Source organism: Rattus norvegicus, chromosome 17 (assembly GCF_021556685.1).
Source record: "Rattus norvegicus strain SHRSP/BbbUtx chromosome 17, alternate assembly SHRSP_T2T, whole genome shotgun sequence".
Lineage (NCBI taxonomy): Eukaryota > Metazoa > Chordata > Mammalia > Rodentia > Muridae > Rattus > Rattus norvegicus.
Window position 1 is genome coordinate 26,782,800 of NC_141550.1, and position 25,615 is coordinate 26,808,414.

The following is a 25,615-nucleotide window of genomic DNA, read 5'->3' on the forward strand; positions in this document are numbered from 1 at the left end:
ATGTTCCGTATTTAGGACACTGACTTTGGCAGACCGGGCTTGGCGAGCGCTGTGTTGTTGCTGTTAATGGGCAACCTTCAATTATAGGTTTAAAATAAACCCCGCGGTTCTCCCCGCTTCCCGGGCTCCTTGGGAGCTGGCAGGCAGTGGCTGGGCGTGGCAAACGTCAGGCGCTCTAGGGCAGAAGGAATGAGAATGTCCCCCATAGGCTCTGGCATCCGAGCACGTGGCAGTTTGGGAAGGTTTAGGAGGTGGGGCCTCACTTGGGAAAGTATGTCGCAGGGGGCAGGTGTCTCTGCTTCAAGCTCGTGGTTCAGGATGTGAGCTCTCGGCTGCTGCTTCAGCCGCTAAGCCTGATGAGTGCTTCCGTGTTTCTCTGCCACAGTGTCTGGAATCGTCAGCACAAATCAATTTTTCTTTTTCACCTATAAGTTGCCTTGGTCATGGCGTTTTATCACAGCCACTGAAAAGTATCTAATGCAAACTCGGAACAAGCCTGATGCAACTATGACTAGGTCTGCCAGCAGCTGAGGCAGGAGCGCGGCTCAGAGCGGCACTCTGAATCTATGTCACGATGTCATACTCCTCCGCCTCAAACGCTCCCACAGCTTCTGAGGTAAAGACTCGGTTCCTTGCACATTATGGTACCGGAAGACAGAGGGGTTTTAAAAGACCATAAGTAGGAGGAAGTGAGATTGTTGGGCTGTTCCCTTAAAGAGTCTATAGGTATAGGGAGGCTTGGCTGTGAGGTAAGCGGCTTCCTTAGTTACAGTTGGCAGTGAGACAACTAAACCTCAGAAAGTATAAATGTAAGCAAACTCCACTTTTTGTTTTTGTTGAGAGAGCTTCTGCTATGTGAAAAGTCCAGATGGCCTTGAACGTGAGACCCTCCTACCTCAGCCTCCCAGATACTGAAATTATAAGCCTACACCATCAGGCCTTTCTCCCTCTCCCTCTCCTCCCCCTCCCTAGAGATTTTGTCTTGTTTTAGATGTATTTATTTTATTTTACATGTCTGAGTTTTTGGACTGCATGCATGTCTGGGTAACATGTGCATGCCTCAGGCCCACAGGAGTTCAGAAGAGGATACCGGATCCCCTGGGACTAGAGTTAGAAATGGTTGTGAGCCACCATGTGGGTGCTGGGAATCGACCCTGATTCTTTACAAGGGCAACAACTGCTCCAAACTGCTGAGCCATCTCTCCAGCCCCCTTTCTTCTTTCTAAGTTGGTTATAAAATCTTATAACTTATAAAGTCCTAATTTATAAACTTGGATATTTTGTTATAGTAGTGGGGAACTAGCTAACACAGATGGGGTCTATTGAGGGCTCTGTTCAGCTGTCTACTGGACTTATCTTCTGAACTAAACTTTAGGCTCCGGACCCAGCCTCCCTGATTTTAATAGACTTTGAATCCCCTGGGGTTTCGTTAAGATGGGGCTATTGATCTAGCACGTCTGGGTAGGCCTGAAGTTCTCATTCTAATGAGCAATAAGGAAGACGGATGCTATCAGTTCTCGGCCACACCCCGGGCAGTCAGCTAGGATGAGGCTTTGTCCTGGGCAATGTATGGTTGGCAACTCTCCCAAGGATGAGGCTCTGAGGCAGGACTGGTGGTGTGGACGAGGGTAAGGCTGTATCTCTCTCCCAACTGCCAGAGAGAGGTCTCGTGCTAAGCATCAAATCTGAAGAAAGGTTTTAGACATGAGGGAGCTTTGAACTGGAAGGTGCCAAGATCACAGATTTCTGAGAAAGGTAAGAAAACCCTGAGTTGCAAGGCAAGGCAGGGCGGGGCAGGGCAGGGCAGGGCAGGGCAGGGCAGGGCAGGAGTCTCCTGTAAGCTCCTCCTTCTGCTCTCCAATATCAGTGGAATGAATGCATGGCTCGGAAGTCCTGCCTACTCCCTTCAGGGTTACCTCTGCAATGTCAATGAGAGCCATGAGTATTCGCCATAGTAGCCCACATAATCTGCACGATAAGGAGGTAGATACTGCTGTTGCATTCTTAGGAAGGGGAGCCCAAGACTCAAAGCAGAGCTGGGTGGGACCTACGCGCTTGTCCCCGTAGATCCAGGTGTTTGCCATTTCTCCAGCCATTTCTTTTCTTTTTTTTTTTTTTAATTTTTTAAAAAAGATTTATTTATTTATTTTGTATATGAGTCCACTGTAGCTGTCTTCAGAGACACCAGAAGAGGGCATCAGATCCCATTACAGATGGTTGTGAGCCACCATGTGGTTGCTGGGAATTGAACTCAGGACCTCTGGAAGAGCAGTCGGTGCTCTTAACCACTGAGCCATCTCTCCAGCCCTCTCCAGCCATTTCTACTGTGTTACCTTTCTCATCGCTGTGACAGTAACAAATTAAGGACGGGTTTATTTGAGTTCACACCTTAAAGGACAGTCCATCATGGAGGATGGAGAAGCCATGGCAGCAGCTTGAGGCCGCGGGCAGGTCGCATTGCAGCCAGAGTCAGGAAGCAGGGATGAACGGTGGTGCTTGTGTTGTAAAAATATATAAAATAAAATGGTATAGTTGTCTTTTACCCCCACTTGGTCTGCACCTCGGTGCCCCAAGATATCTGCTAGATATCTTGGCAGAAACACATCCCAGCCGCACACTTTCCTACACTCAAACCCTCACATAAAAGAACACCCAACACAATAATCTTTGACCCAATTGGTAAGATATAATTGCCGACTTAAACATACAAAGCCCGATACCATCCATCCCTTAGGAACATTAATAACAACCTGTGAATACACAGAGCAGAACCTTAACATCACCTGCCAGGGCTTCTCCCCTCTCTCCCCTCTCTCTGTCTCTCCTCGTCTCCTCCTCTTCCTTCAAACTTCTCTCCCGCCCATCCTTCCTTCTCCTCCAATGACAGGCCTCCTTCTATCCTGTACCTGCCCCTCACCTGTACTTTACAAATTCAATGGCAAGGTTCTGGTGAAGTCACCTGATTCCTGAGTACGTGACTAAGCAGCTGTCCTTGGGGCAGTGGAATTAGCATCAAAATACAGATAACTTCAGGGCAAATCACAACTTGCTTGTACTGGCTTAGGGACGGTGGAATGACGCTGTCCACAGTTACGGGTGGTTCTTCTCACTCAGTGGGATCTAGCACCTCTCTCCCAGACACACCCTGACCTTTGGCTCCTAGGTGAGTCTACATCCAGCCGAGTTGGCCATGAATATCAACCCCCCACACCATCTCAACCAGCAGGGGCAGACAGAAGGCTGTGTCTTGGGCTGGAGAGATGGCTCAGGCGGTTAAGAGCACTGACTGCTCTTCCAGAGGTCCTGAGTTCAATTCCCAGCAACCACATGGTGGCTCACAACCATCTGTAATGGAGATCTGATGCCCTCTTCTGGTGTGTCTGAAGACAGCTACGGTATACTGACACATGAAATAAATAAATAAATAAATCTTTAAAAAAAAAAAAAAAAGAAGGCTGTGTCTTCACCAGGAAGACCCGAGGTTTTGCGTCCCTGTGCCCGGCGCTGTTTAATCCACACCTGCTTTCTGGACACAAATTTCGAGAGGCAGTTCCCTCACCTGACCTCCCACAAATCAAGCTCTCTGTAAATGCTCTCTTGTGTGAATTACCTAAAGAGTCATATTCACAGAGACGGGAGGCAGCGAGGAGGAGACTGTGGGGGGGAGGGAAATGGGGAGGTAGCGTTAATTAGGCTTTGCTGGGTGCATGACAATGTGGTGGGCTGGACGCAATTGAGTTAAAGATAGCAAGGTTGACTGGGCGGTGGTGGCACACGCCTTTAACCCCAGCACTTGGGAGGCAGAAGCAGGCAGATCTCTGAGTTCAAGGCCAGCCTGGTCTAGAGAGTGAGTTTCAGAGCAGCCAGGGCTGCCCAGAGAAGCCATGTCTTGGAGGGATTAAGGTTGGAAGAATTTGTTTGATACATTTTCAACCACACAGAAAAACCTGTTATTTTGCACATATTTTCGGGAATGCTGGGTAAGTAAGTGCTCTATCACTGAGCACTGACTTTATTTTCTAACATGATTAGTGGCAAGAGGCGATTGTCCCTTAAAGCAAATTCCAGAAAGATCAGAGGTTGCCACTGACAGATGCGTCAGGACAGTTCAGATTGGGTCCAAATTCTCAGAACAGAGTCTAATGGCAGCCACCTTGTGGGCTAAGGACATTGCTGTGGCTTGGGTGAGTATCTCTCTCTCATAGGCTTGGTTGTGAGCCTACAGCATGATTGAGAGGCGGTAGAATCTTTAAAGGGTGAGACTTGTTAAGTCTTTACGACTATGCTCTAAAGGGAGATTGTGAGAGCCAAACCTCTTCCTGGTTCTTTCTTTGCCTCCTAGCAGCTAACAGTGAGCAGGAGCCTTCACAAGCGTCTGCCACGATGCTTGCCCTACCACAGGGACAAAGGCAGTGAGGCTGTGATGGCTAATCGTAGTTGTCAACGTAATGTGTTTAAAGAGAGAGATTCTCAGCTGAGGGCTTGTTTCCCTCAGGTTGCCGGTGAGTATGTTTATGGGGTGTTTGCTTGATTGTTGGTTGATGTAGGAGGGCTCAGTCTGCTGCGGGCTATACTATCCCAAGCCAGGTAGTCCTGAGCTATATAAGAAGTTGAACATAAGTCTGGAAGCAAGCCAGTCTGGTTCCTTCGTGACTTATACTTCAGTTCCTGCTGTGAGTTACTGCCCTGGCTTCTCTTGAGGAGGGACTGTAATCTGGGAGATGAACAGATTTTCCTCTCCTAAATTTTTGGGCATGGTGTTTATCATAGTGACAGAAAGCAAACTATGACAGGGGCTAAGCAACTGTGGACCAATACCTCTGAAACCCCTTCTTATAAGCTGTTAGCCTCAGAAAACTCACTAACGAGCACCCGCCTTGAAGACAAGCAAGTCAAGGTCGGGCTCTGGCCTACCATTGACAAGCCACAGTTCTTCCTTCAAGGCAGTTTTTTAAGTCTGGGATTAACAATTCTTCCTGCCCTCCTGCCCCCGAGACAGAATTTGCCCCTGGCTATTCTGATCAGGCTGGTCTTGAACTCACGGAGATCCACCTGCCTCTTGAGTGCTGGGATAAAGGCACATGCTACCATGCACGTTGGATTAAATTACTTCAGGACATGTGATCAGCACAGATGGTTACTATGTTGGACTTGGTGCTCATGACTGGCTCCTTTGGGCAGACATCCATGTCCTGGGCAATTGCCACCAAAATGTAGGTAGGATGTTTGGGTGGCCCGTACACGTCTAGCAGATCATCATGGTCACTGTCCTAGTTAGTTTTATCTGTGAACTTTACACAGTCTGGAGTCACTTGAGAAGGGAGTGGAGTTTTACCCAGATCAGATTGACTGTTGGGCATGTCCCTGGGGGCTTGATAATTGATATAGATATATGAGGACCCAGCCCACTGTGGGTGGCACCATTCCCTAAGCAGGCGGTCCTGGATTGAACAAGAAAACTAGCTAAGCATGACCTTGTGAGCAAGTCAGAAAGCAGCTTGTGAGCAAGTCAGAAAGCAGCATAACTCCTTGGTTTCTACTTCAAGTTCCTGCCTGAGTTCCTGTTCTGACTTCTCTTGGGCGTAGACTGTGATTTAAAAGTATAAGTCAAATAAGACTTCTTCCTCTGTTGCTTTTGGACACCAATTTATCACTGCAACAGAGATGAAAGAGAAGAATTCTTGCTCAGGTTGAACCACCAGGGCTGAGGTCTGGACCTCAGATCTAAGGCTTTCTCTCCTGCTCAGGGCAGCCTCATAGGCCTTACTTGGGTGTAGTGTTTTCTCTCTCGCCACTGCCTTCAGGGAATAGCTTCACTAATTGTTACGGTTCTGGGTTTCTGGAATTTCTGTGAGTTTGTGGTCTTCAGGACCACTGGGCAACTCTACTGGCTGGTTTTGTGTGCCAACTTGACACAAGCTGGAGTTATCACAGAGAAAGGAGCCTCAGTTGAGGAAATGCCTCCATGAGATCCAGCTGTAAGGTATTGTCTCAATTAGTAATAAAGGGTGGGAGGCCCATTGTGAGTGGAACCATCCCTGGGTTGTGCTCCTGGGTTCTATATGAAAGAAAGCTGAGCAAGCCAGGGGAAGCTAGCCAGTAAGTAACATCCCTCCATGGCCTTTGTATCAGCTCCTGCTTCCTGACCTGCCTGAGTCCCAATCCTGACTTCCTTTGGTGATGAACAGCAATGTGGAAGTGTAAGCTGAATAAACCCTGTCCTCCCCACCTTGCCTCTTGGTCACGATGTTTGTGCAGGAATAGAAACCCTGACTAAGACAGCAACTGACCTGGCATTGGTCTTCATATAGGGAAGGGGCAGGCACACGGGTGGTGGGCTAGACCCCAAGAGTCTCTGTGGAGCAGGAGGATGGGGTTCTTTGTGGCCTAACCAAGAAGATCAACATGACTCCCATGTTCCTGGAAACGGGCTCTTAGGTTCAAGTATTTCTCGTCAAGATGATTTGCCAGGAGGGAAACCTCTCTTCAGAGCTAACTCCTGGCCTGGAGGAAGTCAAAGCTAAAAGTTTCTGTCCTTGGCTGCTCTACACTCTTCACACTGGATCTGGCTGACCCGACTCCTGGGGCTTCTCTGGAAATACTCAGCCCTGACTCTTGACCAGGTGTGGCTCTCACTTTAATGCCAGCACTCGGGAGGAATAGACAGGCAGATCTGAGTCTGAAGCCAGCCTGGTCGACATAATGTGACCTCTTGATGGTTTCCCTGTGTCCATCCTTGTCACCCCGGTGTTGACCTGAAACCATAATCCTGCCCACCTACCCCATTAGCCCACCAGGGTGGTGTCATCCCTGGGCAGTTGGTCCTGAGTATGTAAGAAAGCAGGATGAGCAAGCCAGCAAGGAGCATTCCTCTATGGTACACGCTTTCTGCCCTAACTTTCCTCAGTGATGGGCCGGGACCCAAGAGCTAAGATGAAATAAACCCTTTGCTCCCCAAACATCCTCTCATGATTGGCAGCTCCCTTCCACCCAGCTCGAAAGGCCGAAGAATGTGCTTCTTCTGAGTTGCTTGGTTGTGGTCATCACCAGAATTTTAACCACTGAGACATGAGTCTAGCTCTATGGGATGTACTAGGATCCTCACTGATACCTCATCAAAGCCAGTTGTGGGGCCCAACAGAGGAGCCTGAGGAGCCTTAGGGATGCCACACCTATGCTATACTATGATCTGGCACTAAAATAGGATGGCCAGTGGCTCTGTAACATTACCATAATTGACTTCCCACAAGTCTCTTCTGGGGTTGCCTTTTGAGGGCTACTCCCCAGTGAGGGGGTACAGGGTTCTTCACAATGACAGATGCTCCCACACATGGGTTTGACCAGCTTTCTCTGTCTTGGGACTACTACTCTCTTGCTATGCTCACTAAAATCTGCCAACACTAAGATTTCAGCTTACCAGAGTTCTCAACCTTCCCTAATGCCGTGACCCTTTAATACAGTCCAAATTGTGGTGACCCCCAACCATAAAATTATCTTCATTGCTACTTCATAATTTTGCAACTGTTATGAGTCACAATGTAAGAGTTTATTTTCTGGTGGTCTCAAGCAACCCCTGTGAAATGGTCGTGCGCCCTCCAGGTTGAAAACCACTGCCATCCACCAGGTCAGCTCAGTCCCTTACAACTTCATGGGGGAAGGGAGGCCAAGCATTCTTTGGAGTTCCTAGTGCTTGTTACTAGTGACAAGAGTCAAGAGTGGCCATCTGTGCTGCTGCTCCTTGAGTCTCTCCCACTCGCCTCATTATTAAATTTACCATAGCTTCTTACATTCCCCCATCTACAAGAGAGAATGTCTAGCTGAAGCCAGCTGCCTTTTATTATTTATGAAAAATTTTTATTTTTTATTCATCTTACGTATGCAAGTGTTTTACTACTGTTTGTTCTTTTGTCCAAAAGTCCTTTCTTTTTCCTGTAGGTTGATGACAAGGCAATACATGATTGGACAGTAGGGAGTGGGGCAGGGACAAAGTTTCTGTAAGGAGGGAGGAGTGAGGGGAATCGAGATCCAGGTGGTCTAGGTCAAGTTTTTCTAGGTGGGTGGTTTCTATCTTTATTAATTGGCAATGAATTTATTGTGTGGGTGTATTGTGGATTGAGAATTTAACATGTAAATCTGATTGTTGGGTTATAATTTGTTGAGTCTTGATTTTACTGGGTGGGTGGCTGGAACCAGAGTTCCCAGCTGGCCAGGGTGACTAGCAATGGGAGTGGAGAGATGGCTGGGCTAGACGATAGCTACCCTAACTAACATGGCATGGTGCTGCACTGAAGTTAGTTCTACATACGGTGTGGTGCCAGAGTTAACAACAGGGAGTGACCGCCTGGGTCCGAGAGTACCAGGGGCCCAGAGTGGAGTGGTGACATGCAGGAACCAGTTGTGCCTACTTTTTATTACCACACCATTCTCTACTGCATGGTCCTAAGAATCACTCAGGCTGTCAGGGTTTGCCGGAAAGCGCCTTTACCCCCTGAGCCATCTCGGCAGCTTCCCACCTTATTTATCTCAGTGAACCCGATAACCAATCTGACTGGACTGGCTATCCAGGAGTTCCAGGGGTCAGCTTGTCATTGCCTGGCCCCCATCTCCCCTACCTCTAGTCACCTGTGCTGGAGTTAGACAGTGTCGCTGCACGATCAGCTAATACATGGGCTCTGGGGATCTGAACTTGGGTCCTCACACCCTTGTGGTAGGCACTTTTCTGACTGGGCCATGTCTCCAACCCCAAATGTCTTTTAAAGATGCTGCCTGGGTGCCCAGGCCTGAGGCCATTACTGAGCCCTTGACAACTCCACGGTGCCTGACCCTAAGACCTGCCTTGAGTGTGCTGCAGGCTTGGAGACAGGATTGGAGGAACTCACAGGTTGGCCATGCGCCTTTCTTTTTTAAATATAACATTTATTGCTTAGATGGTTTGATACAGAACAGCTTTTTTTCATTCTGGATTTGGAAGTTCTATACAACTGAGTTCAAAGAAGAAAGTACCAAAACCAAACTTGTGATTCTGTTCATGTGGCGTCAACCAGTTTTGTACACACGTAGCAGCAGTTTTTAAGTTCCCTTTAGAAAAATATGAATTCTACAGTTATCATTGTTTCCTGTTCGATGCAGGGGCTGAAATCATTAGGATCAACTTTTTTTTTTTCTTGAAGAAAGAGAGGAGAGGAAAGAGACGAATGCAGGATGATCTGTGTGAACCGGCATCCGACTCTCGGACCTTCCGCAGAGCTGCTTGGGTAACTGCCCCGTGGGGCCTTTCTGGATTGTTTCACAGCCGGGTACTTTATGTAGTGATTGAATATTGTGTCCATTAACAAAAACAAAAACAGAACAAAACAATAAGAGAAAATTTGCACCTCAATTTTTTTCAGAAGATCCATATATATATATATATATACACACATATAATATATATATATTTGTAAAAGCCCTGAGGAGAAAGAGAATCAAACAAAAATGTATAGAAACAAATTAGCTGGACATGCAAACTAACACTAGAGATTCACCCAGCGTTTAAACAAATCACAAACTTCACAGTTTAATATTGGGGGAGGAAGGCGGGCAGGACAACAAATAATTCATCTCTCAATCTCTCTAATAAAATGTGGCAAGACCTTATTAACTATGAAGGAAACAGATCAGACTAAATAAAGCTTTAAATCAATAGTGATTATTGCCAGTGGCAGCCCTGGCGACGGCCGCTGCTGGGAGCAATCCCTGCTACATCTTCCCACAGCGTAGAGTTCAGTCATGGCTTCTCCCCACAATATCATGAGTTTAGTGTGGAGAGTTGCAAAGAAAAACAAAACACAAGAAACCCCAAATAACAACAATGAAAATAACAATAACAATTGTAATAATAATAAAAAAAAACAACTAAGGGATGTAGCTGGGTTTAACTTAAAAGACCATGGGATCAATGGTTCTGATTTCTTTCTCTACAGTAAATAAAATCTCAATTTTAAACTGGTCCATACATCCCGAATACAGTTAAAAATCATATATACCTCAATGTTTTCTTTTTCATACATATATCACTTTTCATTATCTCTAGAATACCTATCCTCCATTGAAGTCAGGGTGGTTGGATTTTAGCCACTAGAAACTGGTGGAGAAAAGGGTACGTGTGCCCCGGGGCGCACGTCTTAGCGGAGGAGCCACAGGATAAGGGAAGGGAATAGAGCAGAGGAAGGCCTCTCCGAGGGAAGTCTTGAGGCTCTGCGGGCAAGGGACAAACACAGGGCTCTAGTAGCAGTGTGGCTCAGGCATCCTCGGGTCTCTGCTAAAGGACAGGGTGCTGAACCGAGCTCAGCTACAGTAGGAAAAACGGTTTCTTTTAGCTGATGAGGGAGGTCTACTGTTTGTACAGAATATTGGGGAACTAAAGGAACCCTGTCTTTGTGCACCAGGGGCTTGGGCCAGCTAGGGATTTAAGAACAACCCCACACTGCAGGAAGCTGAAGAGAACCCTTCCGTCTAAACCTTGCGCATGCGCTCCAGGTCGTCACCTGCAGTAGTATCTCATGGCCGGCTTCTCAAATGACGGTAGTAGCACAGCTCGGGGAAGGCACTGACCCAGCTTAGCGGGAAGACTGGGGTGCCTTGCAAACTGACTGAGGTGCCCCAGGTATGGCTGGTGTCTCGGATGCCTGCTCCCCACCACTTGTGCATCCTTGCCCTCCTCTCTGAGCCACTCCTTGGCCGCGCTTAGAGGTCCACCCCTGGCCCCTGCTGGATTGATTCTACAGTCACGGAAGAAGGCTTGTCTGAGTACAGTAGAAGAGCCGTCACTGGTGTGCCACCAGACGCTTCAGGCACAGTAAGCGGGGACCAGGCAGCAGAACAGGTCACCCAGGGCAAATATTGCCCATTTGTCTCTGCTGAATGCAGAGCCCAGCAAACTGATGAAGTAAAAATAAAAATAATATTAATATTAATAACATATACCGAATGGGAAGAAGGGAGCGTTGATATATGACCTCCAGGCATGGCCTCCATAGGCTATGGTGCCGGGGAGGTCCCTTTCTCTGTAAATTAAGAATTTGAACACTAACCATTTCTAACATGGAGAGTGAAACACGCGCGAGGTTGAAGCTAGACTTTCCTGGCTCTGGTTCACACCACACAGGAACCCTGCCTCAACCACACCCACTAACAACAAAGGCCAGGTCGTAGGCTCCTGTACCAGGGCAACAGAGAACACAGGACTAGCTTAGAAGTCTGCCTCACTCCCTCTTCCCTCTGGTCATGTACAGAGATTCACATCATTTTCTTCCAGTTATTGGCTACAGGATCCGAGGGGAAGGTTTTCTGTTTCCAGCTCACAAAACAAACAGTACTGTCACAGATTCACAAAAACAAGCTCGAACACACAAATACAAAAGGTAATGTTAATGCTTAAATGAAAAGGTCCTCCGAAAAATTCATTAAAATATTTGTTTTGTTAAAACGTCATATTTTTGGGGGGAGGGCACCCACGACAGCATGGGAGGACCCATAAGTAGTTAAGGCACTGAAGCCGGCTGTACTGGGGCCGGGTGCATGTGTACTGGGTAAGGCTATGGCACGAGCTGGTTGGCCGCAGGCTTGTCTCTCTCTTGCCTTCTCTTTCCTCTCTCTCCAGACAACTGAAGGATGCTGAGAAAACCTTGTGAAATCTACATTCGGGATGCTCTGCTAGCTTTGACTGTAGGCTGGAGACAGGGCAGGCCATCACTCCATGCCCAAGAGCTGTGAGGCACCGTCGGTGGCTGCCAGGATTGGGGCAGGCCTCGTGCCGCACAGCTCCAGCAAGTCTTGCACAATGGCTGCTGGGCTCTGGGGGTCTGTTTCACCTGGAGACCCCGGCTCTTTGGGGGCACTGGGCTCGGTGGCTTGCTCTGCTATAGCCTTCTCCTCCCGGCCACATTCCTTCCCAGAATTGGCCAAGCTCTCTTTCCGGCTCCTGGTGATAGCCACATGGTTGCTGGTGCTGGGAGCTGACTCGGCCTCATTCTCCGAGGCAGGGTTGTTGGCACTGTGGGTGGACTCATCCTCACTGCCCTCCTCAGCCCGCTCATCTTTATCGCTGTCTTTCCCGTGGTGCTTGCTGTGCCTGGCTTTCTGGTGGATCCTCTGGTGTCGAACGAGGCTGTGCTTTAAGGTGAAGGTTCGCTCGCAGGTCTGACACTTGTATGGCCTTTCTCCTGAACAATGAAAAGAGAGAAAAGGAGACGTCCATTAACACGAAGGGCACTGGTTCCCACCTCCCCCACGCCAGAACTACGTATACAGGGACAAGACTCTTCGATGCCCATGAAGAGCCTTATGTGCCCCATCTGACAAGGCTAGAGGGGTCACATCCTGGTTCCTGAACCTCTCAAACTAGGTTTTCTACAAACTCATCTTAAAAGAACCCCAGAAGCAAAGAGCCTTGTAGGAGGAATGGTTTCTTTTCCCCCAGGCTCTGCAAGGCCAGGGACAGCCACCTAAATCAAGGCACAAGGAGGTGCATTTGGAAGTTTCCTCTATAGCTTACACATCAAATTTCTAACATCCCTGGCCAGAACAAGGTCCCAGCATGCTACGCCTCAGTGTAGGGCCCAGCTGGCTGTGGCCAGGCCACTGTGCATGGGCGGCCATGATGGTGGTCAAGGGGTTGGGGTGCGCTCTTTGGAGGGATGGCTGAGGAAAGATGTTTATCTTTTGGCTTCATGGTTCAATTCAGGTCTCTCCCCCTGTCCCTCACTAAAATAACAGAACCTTCTTTGGGGTCTTCAGAACATGGGCCAGGCCACCACCTGCCTTCCCTGGCATATCCCCATCTTTCTCAGGATGTGGCTGAGGATGACACTGGATGGACATATGCCCTCTCGTCCTGTTCTGGAAACCCGTGGACAGGCCAGCCATCCTTCCTGTCTACAGAGGACAAAACTGGGACTGAGTGGCCAAAGAAAAGTGCTTTCCAGAGCACCACTGCTGCGGGACCACTGCCCTGTAGAAGGTTTGTGGCATTCCAGGGCCAACGAGGTAACTCCTTAAGACCCCCACCTTCCCCAGCTCCAAGGGCAACCCTACAACCTAGCCAGTTCTCAGTGGTCCCTGGACCTGACTTCCAGCGAGACTCCCATTAACCACTGCAGGCCACCTCTTCTGGCAAGCTGGCTCTGGTCTCATACCTGTGTGTGACCTCATGTGCCGTGTGAGGTCCTGCAGGGACCAGAACCGCTTGTTGCATACACTGCAAACCTTCTTCCTCTTGTCTGCCTTACTGGCCATGCTTTTGGGGGAGTCTGTCTTTGGTCTTCTGTCACTGTCACCCCTCTTCTCAGCCGTGCCCTCCCCATCAGAGGGACTCTCTGTGTCTTCATTCTGTCTCTCCCCCGAGGCCTCCCCGGTTCCTGCCGTTGGATCTGTGGCTGAGGACTCAGCAGGTGTCTCTTCAGGCTCAGGGGAAGGTGAGGGCCCCTCAACTGCTCTGCCAAGGCTCTCATTCTCCAGCGAAGGCGCCTCCTCCTCCTCCTTGGGCTCCTGGCAGCCGTGCGCCTTCCTGTGGCGACTTAGGGTGCTCAGGAACTTGAAGTTCTTCCCACAGGTATTGCAGGCATGCTTCGGCTCCTGCTGGGCCGGGCCTTGGCTGTCCACAGCACCTGCCTCACTCTCGGCCAGCTTGAAGTCCATCATCTTGGTGGCGAAGTCAAGATCCAGGCTCTGGTTGCTGGCTGTGTCTTCCTCCGGGGCGTCTGCATCCCCAGAGCTCTCTTCCACGCGGCACTCTAACTCTGGTTCTGGGTTCTCCTCCGTCCCCTTTTCCTCCTCCTCCTCCTCAGGTGGGGCTGCTTCTGCCTTGGCCTCTGTTTCTGTAAGGTCCTGCGTAGCTGGGCTGAGCTCACTGGCTCCCTCTGATGTTGGCTGCTCTTTGTCCCGTGCTGTGAGATCCAGCACCTCACCTGGGGTGGTCAGTGTGTCTGTGTCTGACTGGCTGTCTGTGTAAGCAAGCAGAGTAGGGAAGAGGTTCAGACGAGGCGACCCTGAACAAACCCTTCTCAAGGGCTCGACTGGAACTTGGCCAGACCCACCCTGCAACCCCGGATACTAAACCTCGTGAGGAACTTTTGAATCTGGGAGTTATAAGGGCCGAACCGGCCTTCACACTCCCAAGGAAATGTCTTGTGCTTCAGAACTCCTGCCTTCCACCATCACACCTATGTATCCTCAGCTGTCCCCAACCCCAGGAAGGTGTGAGTGACTCAGGCAGTGCAGACAGAGAGGGCGTGCATTCCAGAGACTCGAAGTACTAGGGAGGTTGAGGAAGCCAAGTCGTAAGGGTTATCTTTCCAGTGCAAAGAGCTTTTCACAAACATGCAACACACACAAGAACAACCCCCCATTTTCCAAACGTGGTCCTTAAAGAGTTTCACAGATTCTGTGTGTACGGTCCACAGACAATCTCCAGGTAGAGGCCAGAGACCAAACATGCTCCCGCACCTGTGAGCATCGCATGGGGAAGAGGGAGGAGAGGTGGCTCTGAGGGACTGGGTGAGCACAAGGTCAGGGGTCTATACGGTGAGCCTCTTGCATTGATTTCTGGCTTCCACTTGTCTGCCCCGCCCCCCACCCCTTGTGGGATGGTGTCACAGGTAAGGCAGGTACAAGATAGGAGGCCTGTCATTGGACAAGAAGGAAGGATGGGCGGGAGGAAAGTTTGAAGGAAGAGGAGGAGACTGGAACAGAAAGGAGGAAGAGACAGGAGGGAGAGAGAAGCTGTGGCAGGACAATATGGCGGGTGGTGTTAAGATTTCACGCTGTATCTTTACAGGTTGCTATGAGTGTTCTTTTATTTTTTTAAAAAGATTTATTTATTTTTAAAGACACTGTAGCTGTCTTCAGACACACCAGAAAAGGGCATCAGGTCTCATTACAGATGGTTGTGAACCACCATGTGGTTGCTGGGAATTGAACTCAGGACCTCTGGAAGAGTGGTCAGTGCTCTTAACCACTGAGCCATCCCTCCAGCCCTAACTACAATGTCTTATACCAAAAAGCAGCCAGGGAAAAGCACAGTGGGACTGCATCAGGAGGAAAACACATTCTGTGTGTTCTGGAGGAGTCACAAAATCTGTGCATCATTTCCCCAGTCAGTGCTCTTAACCCCTGAGCCATCTCTCCAGCCAGTATTCTTAAAGGATGGATGTGTACAGGGTTTGTTTAGATGGCAATTATCTCTTATCAACCCGCCAAAGGTTGTTGTGTTGTGTGTTCTTTCATGTGTAGATTAATGTGTGATGGAGTGTTGGGTGGCTGGTCTGGGCCACCGTGGAGTTGGGATGTGTGTTTCTGGCATGGAAACCTGTCTGGGGAACTAGATAGGTAGAGAGATTGCTGCCAGGCTCAGAGAGAGGCCTTTGGCAGTGTGATATGGGATGGAGCAGAGCGGGTGAGAGGCTTTGCTGACTGAGAATTAAGATGTCTAGCAGATATCTTGGGGCATCATGGTGTCAGACCTAGTGGGGGATAAAATACAACCATACTTTTTAAATTTTTTGTATTTTTACAACAACACACCCCCCAGCAAAACAGACATGGGAAGTCCACCAGCTTTCAGTGACCTTAAAAGAGGGAACCGTGGCCAACATTAATGACACCAAGGCCGGGCACACTGGTGTACACCTGTGATCTCAGACCTTCAGAAACTAAAGTAGGTAGGTAAGAGTTTGAGGCCAGGCTGGGCTTCACCATGAGTTCAAGGCTAGCCTAGGCTATGAGATAGTCTCAAAAAAGAAAAAGAATAAGGAGGAAGAACAGAATGAGGCTGAAAGGAGGAAGAGGAGTATTGGGAGGTTACCTTTTCTTTATTATGGTTGAGTAAGGACTGAATGGTTTTAACAGTAAATGGAAGTTGACTGTTTAGTTGAGGACTCAATGAGGACTTTACTACTAAGAGTGAGGAAGTCATTGTTTTACAGCAAATACAGAAGGCGCCCTAGGAGAGGCACCTCTCTGATCACTGCCTGAGGCAGCTGAAATTCATGCACTCTTACTGGCTGAGGTAGAATTAGCCAGAGGGCCACTTCCAAGCCTATCATTCCTCCTCAGTGTCTGTCATGTGCCATCAAGGCAGGTCTTGGACTGGGGAGGAGCTGCCTCAGACATGGGCACCTGATAGAGGCCACCTTGTGGTTATCTCCAGAGACTTCAGAATTAAATGAGGACAAACTGTAATAGCAGGAAGCAGGGGCCCATTGTGTGTACACCAGTGTTTAACTGTGCACAAAGGAAAACTCTGCTCATTTTCCCGAGTCACAGTGGGGAAATCTATGGAATGGGTCTTGGTTTAGACTCCACAACAAAAAGCACAGGATGCCTAGATTGCTCAGTTGTGTGTGTGTGTGTGTGTGTGTGTGTGTGTGTGTGTGTTTGGAAATCAGAGGTCAGCATCTACTTTGTGTCTTCCTCAATTACTATTTTTTATTTATTGAGACAGTCAACTAACCTGAAACTTGCTGATTGTCCAGAGTTGCGGACCAGAAAGCTCTAGGGGTTTGGTGTGTTTTGCAGGTAGGGATAGCACACTCCAGCAATCTTCTTGCTCCCACAGTGGTGGGATTTTAGGCCTGACTCAACACTACTGTTTTGTTTTGTTTTTTTAAATGAGTGCTAGGGATTTAATTTGGGGAGGGCCTTAAGCTTGTATGGCAAGTACTTTTCAAAATAAGCCAAGTCCAATTTAAAAATAAGGCTAATTTCTGGTTAATTCTTTTTTTTTTCCTAGTATACACTTAGGCTGTTCCTGTTATTGGGTTTGCAGCAAAACCATTTCTTTCTAGTTTTGAAACAGAAGCTTGCTAGGTAGCCTGGGGTAGTCTCTCAAACTTGTGTTTCCTCCCATTTTAGCCCTAGAGTGGCTTAGACTAACCCAGCACATAGGCTGTTTGAATTGGAGAGTATGTATTTAAAATGACAAACTTATGAAAATAAAGATGAATCCTGAAAACAAAGCCAAGCGCACACCCTCAGTCTGAACCGTCCCATTCACAATTCTGTTCTAAGGATTGATGAGGTCTTTCTGTGTACAAAGGTGCCCACACTTTTGAACAGTTCTTGCACCCAGACTTCCACTAGGGGGAGTGTTTTAGCAGGACAGCCTGTGGCCTGGTTTACGATATTGGTAACAATAGACTTAACCTCCTCATGTACAGAGTGAGTAATCAATGTGAAAAGACAGGTCCTGTTATGGCTTCTCAAGAACCCCATGTATTTTGCTGGTCATCTCCATGGTTAAGGGTCTCTTGCTTCCTACAAGCAAAAGTAGTTTAAGAGCACTGGCTGCCTGGTCAGAGGTCCTGAGTTCAATTCCCAGCAACCACATGTTGGCTCACAACCATCTATAACTGGATCTGATGTCCTCTTCTGTCCTGCGGGCATACATTCGGACAGAGGAGCACTCACACACGTAAGATACCGAAGTATCTAAAGAAGCCATTCATGTTTATGCTGTAAAAGGTCCCGTCCAGGTGCCTACCTGGCTCTTCCCGGAATCCCCTGAATAAGAAGCAAGGACATTCAAGAGCAGCGTAACAGAGGGAAGCAGTGTAAAAACGAATATTTAATACAACGTAGAAGGGAAAACTGTCCCCACCTTAGTATTTTTAGCAACAGGTACAGGAGGAAATCTGGGGTACATTTTCATGGAAGACTTTGTGTGGTCAGAAAAGTGATGCTGACATTAGAAAACATGTTTAGGGATTTAAAAAGAATCCAATCTATATGCACATAAACCAAACCTTGAAAACTCCAGTAACTTCCCTGTCATTTCCTGTCCTTTTAAAAGGGTCTGGTTGGGATTGAGGTAATTCGATGGCCTACCTAAACTGACGGACTTGCAGTTGGGGTGTGGTGATAATTCTGTGATAACACTTCGGAGGCAGGAGCAGGAGGAGCACTAGTTCAAGGTCATCCTGAGTTTAAGGGTGGCCTACGGTATCCTGTCTCCAAGGTCAAAACCAGAAAACCACCCCCCCCAAAAAAAACCCCAAACCTGTTCCTCTGCCCCCCTGTTCCTCCCTCAACTCCTACTACGTCCCTGGTTCTGCCTTTTTCTCCCACCTCAATCAGTCCTCTCTCTCACCACGGGCTGTTCTTTGATAGTCTTAAAACTTTCAGTGACTTCTAAGAGGCTTTGTCCCTTTAAGAAAATCTATATAACTTCTGGGGCAAGGCCTTGGAAACAGAAAACCTGTAATTGTAAACTTAAAAAATAAATGCGCCCACAGGCTAACACTTGCGCCAAAGCTAAGCTCAAACCATAAATTCTGACCGAGCTCTGGCGTCAGCAGAGCTCCTGTATGCGGCCTCCAGGATGAGCAGGATCGGTGACTGAGACTTTTCCGAGGACATGGGTTCCCACCCCTCAGCAACCCCCATGTCAGCGCCTTCCCTCGTGAACTGGTTTGGGGAGGATCACAGGACCATTCTGTAAAGCAGGCTGTAAGAAAATGTTCCAGTCTAATAGGTACGGTGGCAACGATGGTTAAACGTTAACAGGACAGTCTGTGGCAAAGACAGCTGCTGCAGAGCCTTGGGCTTCCAGCAGCATAGGAGGCGGCTGGGTAGGCTTGGCTCCCAGGGCAGGCTCAACCTCGGCAGGATACCTTTCCTTACTCCTAGATCCCGGAGAACTATGTGGAAATGGAAGTCAGGGTTTGGGGAGGGGTTAGCAAACCAGGTGTACCATTCTTGGCTTTAGAGGGTCTGACCTGGGCAGGAGAACCCAACGAGCCCAAGGCATTCCATTGCTTTGCTTTCACTGGGCTGAATAAAGCGTGGGGAGGGTAAAGGTGTCTTGCCATTGGGGTCAGCTCTCCTAGATATCCGTTCCACTGTGACGTCTCACCACTGAGGTTAGGACAAGGGAGTTGGAATCAATGACTGTCACTCTGTCTACATTGATAGGGTTGCAGTGCCCCTCTCCAAACTACACAGCACTCTATCCCCCCAAAGTCTGAGAGGTCACGAGACACAGCTGCAACCCTAGATGAGCACATCAGAGGCTGGTTTAGATCCCAGCCATGGGCAAATGCTAACTTCCAACACCTGCGAGCTGAAGCCTGTGCATGCAATGCCCTCCCTGCCACCTGGCTGGACCAAGTGGCCCGAGGCAGCTTACTTCTGTTTGGTGTGTTTTGCGGGTAGGAATAGCACGCTCCAGCAGTCGGACCATGGCGAGTATTAAACAGAGGACATGAGTGAATACAGGAGGCGGGGGCAAGAAGAGGAACAGAGCTGTGTTAATTACTCTGTAAGGGCCAAGGAGGAAGCACACATCAGCACAGGATAGTAATGCCCAGATCCAAGCAGGGTCGTGATTAAGAAAGACATGCAGAGGGCTTTTCAAACGAGGACAGGTTTATACTGGGAGGATTTATTGAGAAGAAAAGCCCTGCCCCACCTCAACCCGATGACACCCAGCTAAAAGCTTGGGGGGTCACAGTTCTTGCAGTACTGAGTCCTTGGGGCAAGTGCTGCTCATGAAGGCTGCAGAACCCGGGTCCCCCAAACTTCAGAGCTTCGAGTTTCCTCCAGGGAGTTAAATCAGGAGCACAACGTCCAGCTCACCCCACCTTCCGGGATCAGAGCAACGGCAATTTCTGGAAGGGAGGTGCTGGATCTCCCCCTAGCAGCTCCAAAAGGTCCCGGGGCACTGACACTGTTTCCCCGGTTCCACAGGTTTCGGTGGCACCCAGTCTCGGCAGGGGCTAGGCCCCCTAAGCTGTGGCTGCTCAGTGCTAGGCTCCAGCTCACACAGCTTTATAGGAGCTCCGGGGAGCTCCCTCCTCTCTCTGGTTCTCCATCACCTAGAGGCTCTACCTGTGCTATCATGGGATCCAACATCACCCTCTTTTGGGGGAATAAGCCCGTTTCTTCTCAGGGAGCAGGTGGTAACTCCGTGTTTGCGCAACTGGTGACGTTCACAGTTAGATTTGGTAGAAAAGAAGGCATCGCATTTTTGACAGGGGAAGGGTTTCTGACCTGAAGCAGGAAAAAAAAATATGTATTTATCTGGCTTTCTACTGCAATGGAAAAGAAATGTTGCTTTTGATTTACTCTCCTGGGATTGCTGGCGTCTCTTCAACCCTCCACCCTTTCCTTTTAAGAAAATAAAGAGAAACACACTTAACAAAAAGAAACAGAAACTGAGAGACAATGACTGAAATAATCATTTTCCCTTGGCCTTCGTATAATGGAGGGAGTTGTCATCAAGAGACTAAAGGAAAGTTAACATTGAAACCAAGATACATGTGTTTGAAGCAAGACAATAAACTATTCACACCACATTTCTAAGGCTCGACAAGCAATTCCTACATGATCCAGAGAAAAAGCACTACCACTAGCCTAGCAGGCAGTACTGAAGCAAAGAGATGGACAGGGTGTGTGTGTGTGTGTGTGTGTGTGTGTGTGTGTGTTGCACGCTCAAGCCTCCCCAGGGGAGGTGGTGAACCCCTGGCAACCTTCAAGGCCCATATTAAGAAGTCAGAGTGTAGGGGCTGGGGATTTAGCTCAGTGGTAGAGCGATTGCCTAGGAAGCGCAAGGCCCTGGGTTCGGTCCCCAGCTCTGAAAAAAAAAAGAACCAAAAAGAAGTCAGAGTGAGCCCTCCCCCACCACCTGTGTGGCAATGACAGGAGGATTCATGGCGTGGGTTCCCAGGTGTTCATTTCCTTGCTTTGTTCAGGCTAAGAGCGAGTGTGCTAGTGTGCACACAGAGGCGAGTGTGCAGAGAGGCTAGCCTGCATCAGGCTATGTACTCTGCTCCACAGAGGCCGAGGTGAGGTCCGCCCAAACCCCAGGCCAGGGCTACAAACAGGGCGACTTGATGGTTGGCAGGAGAGGCCCTCTTTCCCTGCTTTGGCCCGCTTATACCCTTCACTTATTTGATTCTGTTTGCACTGTAAACATTGTGTTTCAAAATGCATTGGGAGCTCCCCTGTGGCTAGTCCTGGGCTTGTGCAAATCTATGTGGAGGGGAAAGGGCATGGGCTCAGGGGGAGAGCGTGCATGAGAGAGTGGGAGAGGAGAGTGGGAAAGAAGGAGGTAAAGAAGAAAGCAGAGGAAAGAGAGGGAAAAGAAAGGAGAAAGAGATGGGAGAGAAGGGTTGGGGAAGAGGGAAGGGGAAAGGGCAGCTGCAGGAGAGGAGACATGGATTGTTCAGTGTCACTGGTTTGCTCCACCCCCTCACCCATGCCCCAGTTGCCAGATTCCAGGCCCCAGTTTCTGCTTCCACTGGGGACTAAAAACACCTTAGAGTTGCTGCCTAGTGCTGCTATCTTGGAACCTTGAACCTGTAGGTGACTTCAATAACTAACAGGGAGAGTCACGTGGTGGTAGAGCTCCCAGGAAACAAACCAGGGGCCTTCCCTTCAGGTTAATACTTAAGAGACTGACAGGGCTGAGACTAGCGCAGCGTGTGAGACCCTGCACAGGCCCCGGGCCTTGCTGCTAGAACAAGCCAGAAGGGCTGGTTTTCCAGGGGAAGGAAGACCCAGCGTGCCTATGAAGATGAGCCCTGGATTGTTAACAGGGATAATCGAAGGCAAGGGGCATTTTTTCCCTCCCGAGAGCACACATCCTTTATGCTGTCACTCCCAGACCTCTGGAGGAGCTGTCTCAGTGCAGAAGGGCCAGGGATCCATGCAGCTCAAAGGCACGCACAGCTCATCTCTGACGAGGCAGCAACCACCACCATCTATGAAACCAACCAACCAGCCAAAGACTCCAACCAGCACTGCTGACTCCATGGAGTAGAAAGGCAGACAAGAGGTATATGGGGTTGGGGTGAGCAGACAGACACGAATACTTCCATCAATCCAAGCATACCTCGAGGCCTTGGGGAAGCTGTATGAAAATCCTGCTATGTGTACAGACAAGGGACCTTTGCACACCAGTTGATAACCCACCAATTGCTTGAAGCACAGAAAACAGCCTCATTAAAAAAAAAAAAAAAAAAAAACAACCTAACGTGACCGGGTGTAAAACATTTGCCGTGTATTTTTCAGGTGGCTCCTTTGCTTTGATTAATAACAGCAAATATTTTAAAATTTCTTTGTCAAAAAGCAAGATGGCAGCTTCTTCAGGCCTGGCCAGATAGGGAGAAAGTGAACGGAGCTTGTGTGTGTGTGTGTGTGTGTGTGTGTGTGTGTGAACACTGAAGTACTGGTTCAAGTACCAGCACCAAAAAGGGGGGGAAGGGGCCTTTAAAAAAAAAGTTAAAGGCTAGAAGCTACTATACCATACTGGGATTCTTTAAATTAGTTATTATTTGTGCCTCTGTATGCATGAGTACCTGTGCATGGGGGAGGGGCAGGCAAACAAGGTGTGGAGTCTCTTCAAGATGGAATTTTAAGCATTTGTAAGATGCACAACGTATAACATGGATGCTGGGATCTGAGCTCTCCTCTTAACCAGCCAGCCAGCTCCCCGACTCCCCTATGCAGGGATTCCAGATGAAAATGGTAGGTGTTTATGCAGGAAGTGATTTCCTTTCCCCCTTTCGCATGCTTTCCCTTTACACATGGTTTGGATAACCAGGCTGTATTCTGTGATAAAGAGTCACACGGGGCCATTTTAAAAGACAGTTCCATGGTGCCCAAGCATTGGATCGTAAGAAGGACCTCTTCAAGCAGCACCATCATTTAAAGCTCATATATTTGCTGCAATATCATTTTTAAAACGGTAATATGCTTTTTGCCTCGCAGAGATGTAGAAATGGTGAGCGTGTTTAGCATGTTATAGCATGTCTAAAAGTCACTAGTGGAATTTACCCATATCTGACCTGTGTGTGTGTGTGTGTGTGTGTGTGTGTGTGAGAGAGAGAGAGAGAGAGAGAGAGAGAGAGAGAGAGAGAGAGAGAGAGAGAGCGAGCAGCTGTAACCATAGGGGCTACTTTTGTACCCAGGGCCTGTATGTCCCCCACTCCAATGTGAACATTAAAGCCACCAGTCAGCCAAATTCATTCATGCAGAGCAGTCAGAAAAGGAAGAGAGGCATTATCTGAAGGGCACCGGGAACAAAGCCAGGCAGAAGGAACAAGAGTTTGCTGAGGACAACGGGACCTTGTTTGTCAACTCTTCAATGGATGAGCTGCAAATGTTCTCCGAAGAGAATCAAGGTTAGTACTAGCCCGGGACTCACATGGAGTTTTTGTGCTGACAGGACTGTAGGAGCGAAGCAGCCTTGGACTTCCCACAAACTCTACCCTTGGGGCCCAAACATTGTTCTTTTGGTAATTCTTTTCTTCTTTTGCAGCCAAAGCAAACCACTTAAAGTGACACAGGCCAGAGACACAGGTGGTAAAGAGGAGTACCTGCTGCTCCTGAAGCCCTGAGTCCGGCTCTCAGCAACTCCATCTCTGGGCTCACAGGCACCTGTAACCTTGGCTCCAGGGTCTCTAACTCCTCTTCTAGCCTCCACAAATACCCGCACACATATGTGCAGACACAAACTCGCATAAGAAAACTTCAATTAAACCTTAGTAAAGGCAACCAGGAACAACTGGTTCACGATGCTTTCTATACTGTAAGGGCATCTCCCAAATGTAAACGTCAGGGCTTGCTACCCTTCAGCAGTGGGTAGGAGGTGAGGAGCCCTGGAGCTGGCAAAGAGCTCCACACACCCATGAGAAAGTGAGTGAGATAGGGAACCCCAGATGTTACAGCCGGAGGGGCTCTCAGAGATTGCACCACCCTGACCCGTCACTGTGGAACAAGGAACCAGAGCAAAGGGAAGGAGGAAGAGACAAGGGCAGAAGCTGAAAGGGACTGGTTGTGTTTGCTGGCACTTTGTCCTCCTGTAGCCTAAAGACACGGGACGATGCTGCGAGGGGAACTGGCAGAGACAGTGTGGCGTTGTCTCATGAGGTACAACATGTCCAGAGAGAGAGAGAGAGAGAGAGAGAGAGAGAGAGAGCGCGAGCAGTGAGCCACAGGTTGGAGAGCTGGAGGAGGGAGGAAATCAAGTATGTAGAAATGACCCCAGAGGACATGAGAGATGGCAGCTTCCTCCTCAAATGACGTTCTTGGAAGTTAACTAAGCAGGGTAAAGAGCTAAAGTCCTGTTTGTGCTGGAGTCAGCAGGTGGACCCCTGGTTGGACATTCAGCCCCTTTGCTCCGTGGTAGGGAGTGGGTAGAATGGAGAAATGGGTTGAGACCAAGTACAGATGCTGGGATAATTCTACAAAGTAGTTGAGAGGGTGGAAAGGCCATCTCTCATGATGGAGGCAGTTTGCTTAACTACAGTTGAAAATGGGCTTTGCACAACGCTGTTGGGTGGAATCTCTGTCTGTCTCTTTCTTTCTCTCTCTGTCTCTGTCTCTCTCTCTGTCTCTGTCTCTCTCTCTCTCTCTCTCTCTCTCTCTCTCTCTGTGTGTATGCTCATGCCGTGTGTGTGTGTGTGTATGCTCATGCCGTGGCAGAGGGCACTTGTAGGAGTTGGTTCTTCCTTTCTACCATGTGCGTCCTGGGGACTGAATGGGTTCTGATGCTCCTGAGTTCCAGTGTTCAATACCAGGGAATCGGGCCATGCCTCTGGTATCTGCAGATGCCATCACAGATGGAAGAGAAATGTATGGACACCTGGCTTCCAGGAAGACTGTCAGTTTGCTGAGAGATTTTCTACAGAAAATCTTCAGTGTCTACCAAGCTCAGAGCTCTCAACTCCAGGAGAGGGAGGGGCGGGAGGAAATCACAGCATTCTGATCGGCTCAAAAGGCGTCACTGGGCTATAGTCCCTACCCACAGTGTTTCCGCCATGCAGAGTACAGCTCATACCCACTCTGCACCAGCACCTCAGGGTACTGCTGTGAACCTCCTAACAACCATGAGCGTCTACAGTCTGCAAGCAAAATGACACGGTCAGCAGTAAAATCCAAACGTCTTTCTGATCCGTCTATCCCAAATACTACAAAAATACTTGATGGTCTGAAAATCAAGTCTTGCTGGTGATCTGCATTTTAACTAGCAATCCTGTCCTACAAATATAGTAAGAATAAATTTTTTTCTGGTCCAATCTATTAATGTTTGAACTGTAAAATCCAAAAAGGTAAGGGCTTCATTGAATGTATCATCGCCCGCCCACTGAACAATGATACAAATCCTGTGATACGATTCAGAAAATTATAATTGTGATGAAAAGTATATGGCTATTGAAATATTAGAAGCACCAGGCATGAAATAATTTAATGAATATTCTCTATTCTAAACTTCTAAAATTCAACTTCTAGAAACTGACATCTGAAAACTATACTTAGAATGTTTTCCTCAACAGCTGACAATTTTAGAATAAATAGAACTTTAAAAAAATCACCACTATCTTCCATAAGTATTCAAAATCGGAGAGCAGGTCAAAATTAAATAAGGGAAGCTGCAGCTACCTCAGCCAACAGGAAACACATCCAATCCCACTCTGCTGTATGACATGGATGTAAAGAATGTCCAAAATAAAAGGGCAGCACTGAAGACACCAGGTCATGTCACAGCTCGTGGCACGGCTGTTATCTTACTGCAAAGTCCCACTTTTCTGGAATGGCCTCCACACTTAAAAACATCTTGAAAATTGTCAGGCAAAGG

At 48.5% G+C, this 25,615-nt stretch overlaps 1 protein-coding gene and 1 long non-coding RNA gene across 8 annotated transcripts in view; one reads left to right on the top strand and one right to left on the bottom strand.

Annotated features, from left to right (window-relative positions):
- Positions 1-8,895: 8,895 nt before the first annotated feature.
- The window catches only part of Rreb1 (ras responsive element binding protein 1), a 178,366-nt gene continuing 161,646 nt past the window's right edge, over positions 8,896-25,615 (bottom strand). For 4 of the 7 annotated variants that reach the window (XM_087590542.1, XM_087590543.1, XM_087590540.1 and 1 more), the window contains exons 11-13: positions 19,864-20,025; positions 13,176-13,982; positions 8,896-12,203 (exon numbers count right to left, since the gene is read on the bottom strand). In XM_087590542.1, coding sequence (XP_087446668.1) covers positions 11,731-12,203; positions 13,176-13,982; positions 19,864-20,025 — 1,442 coding nt within the window. In that variant the 3' untranslated portion in view covers positions 8,896-11,730. Of the gene's footprint in view, positions 12,204-13,175; positions 13,983-16,787; positions 20,026-25,615 lie in introns of those variants that run through there. The other 3 variants (XM_087590544.1, NM_001107348.2, XM_087590545.1) reach the window with 2 other exon arrangements.
- LOC134482845 (uncharacterized) lies at positions 21,422-23,537 on the top strand. Its single transcript, XR_015641558.1, has 3 exons — positions 21,422-21,811; positions 22,947-23,159; positions 23,297-23,537. It is a non-coding gene; the product is annotated as an uncharacterized LOC134482845 (long non-coding RNA).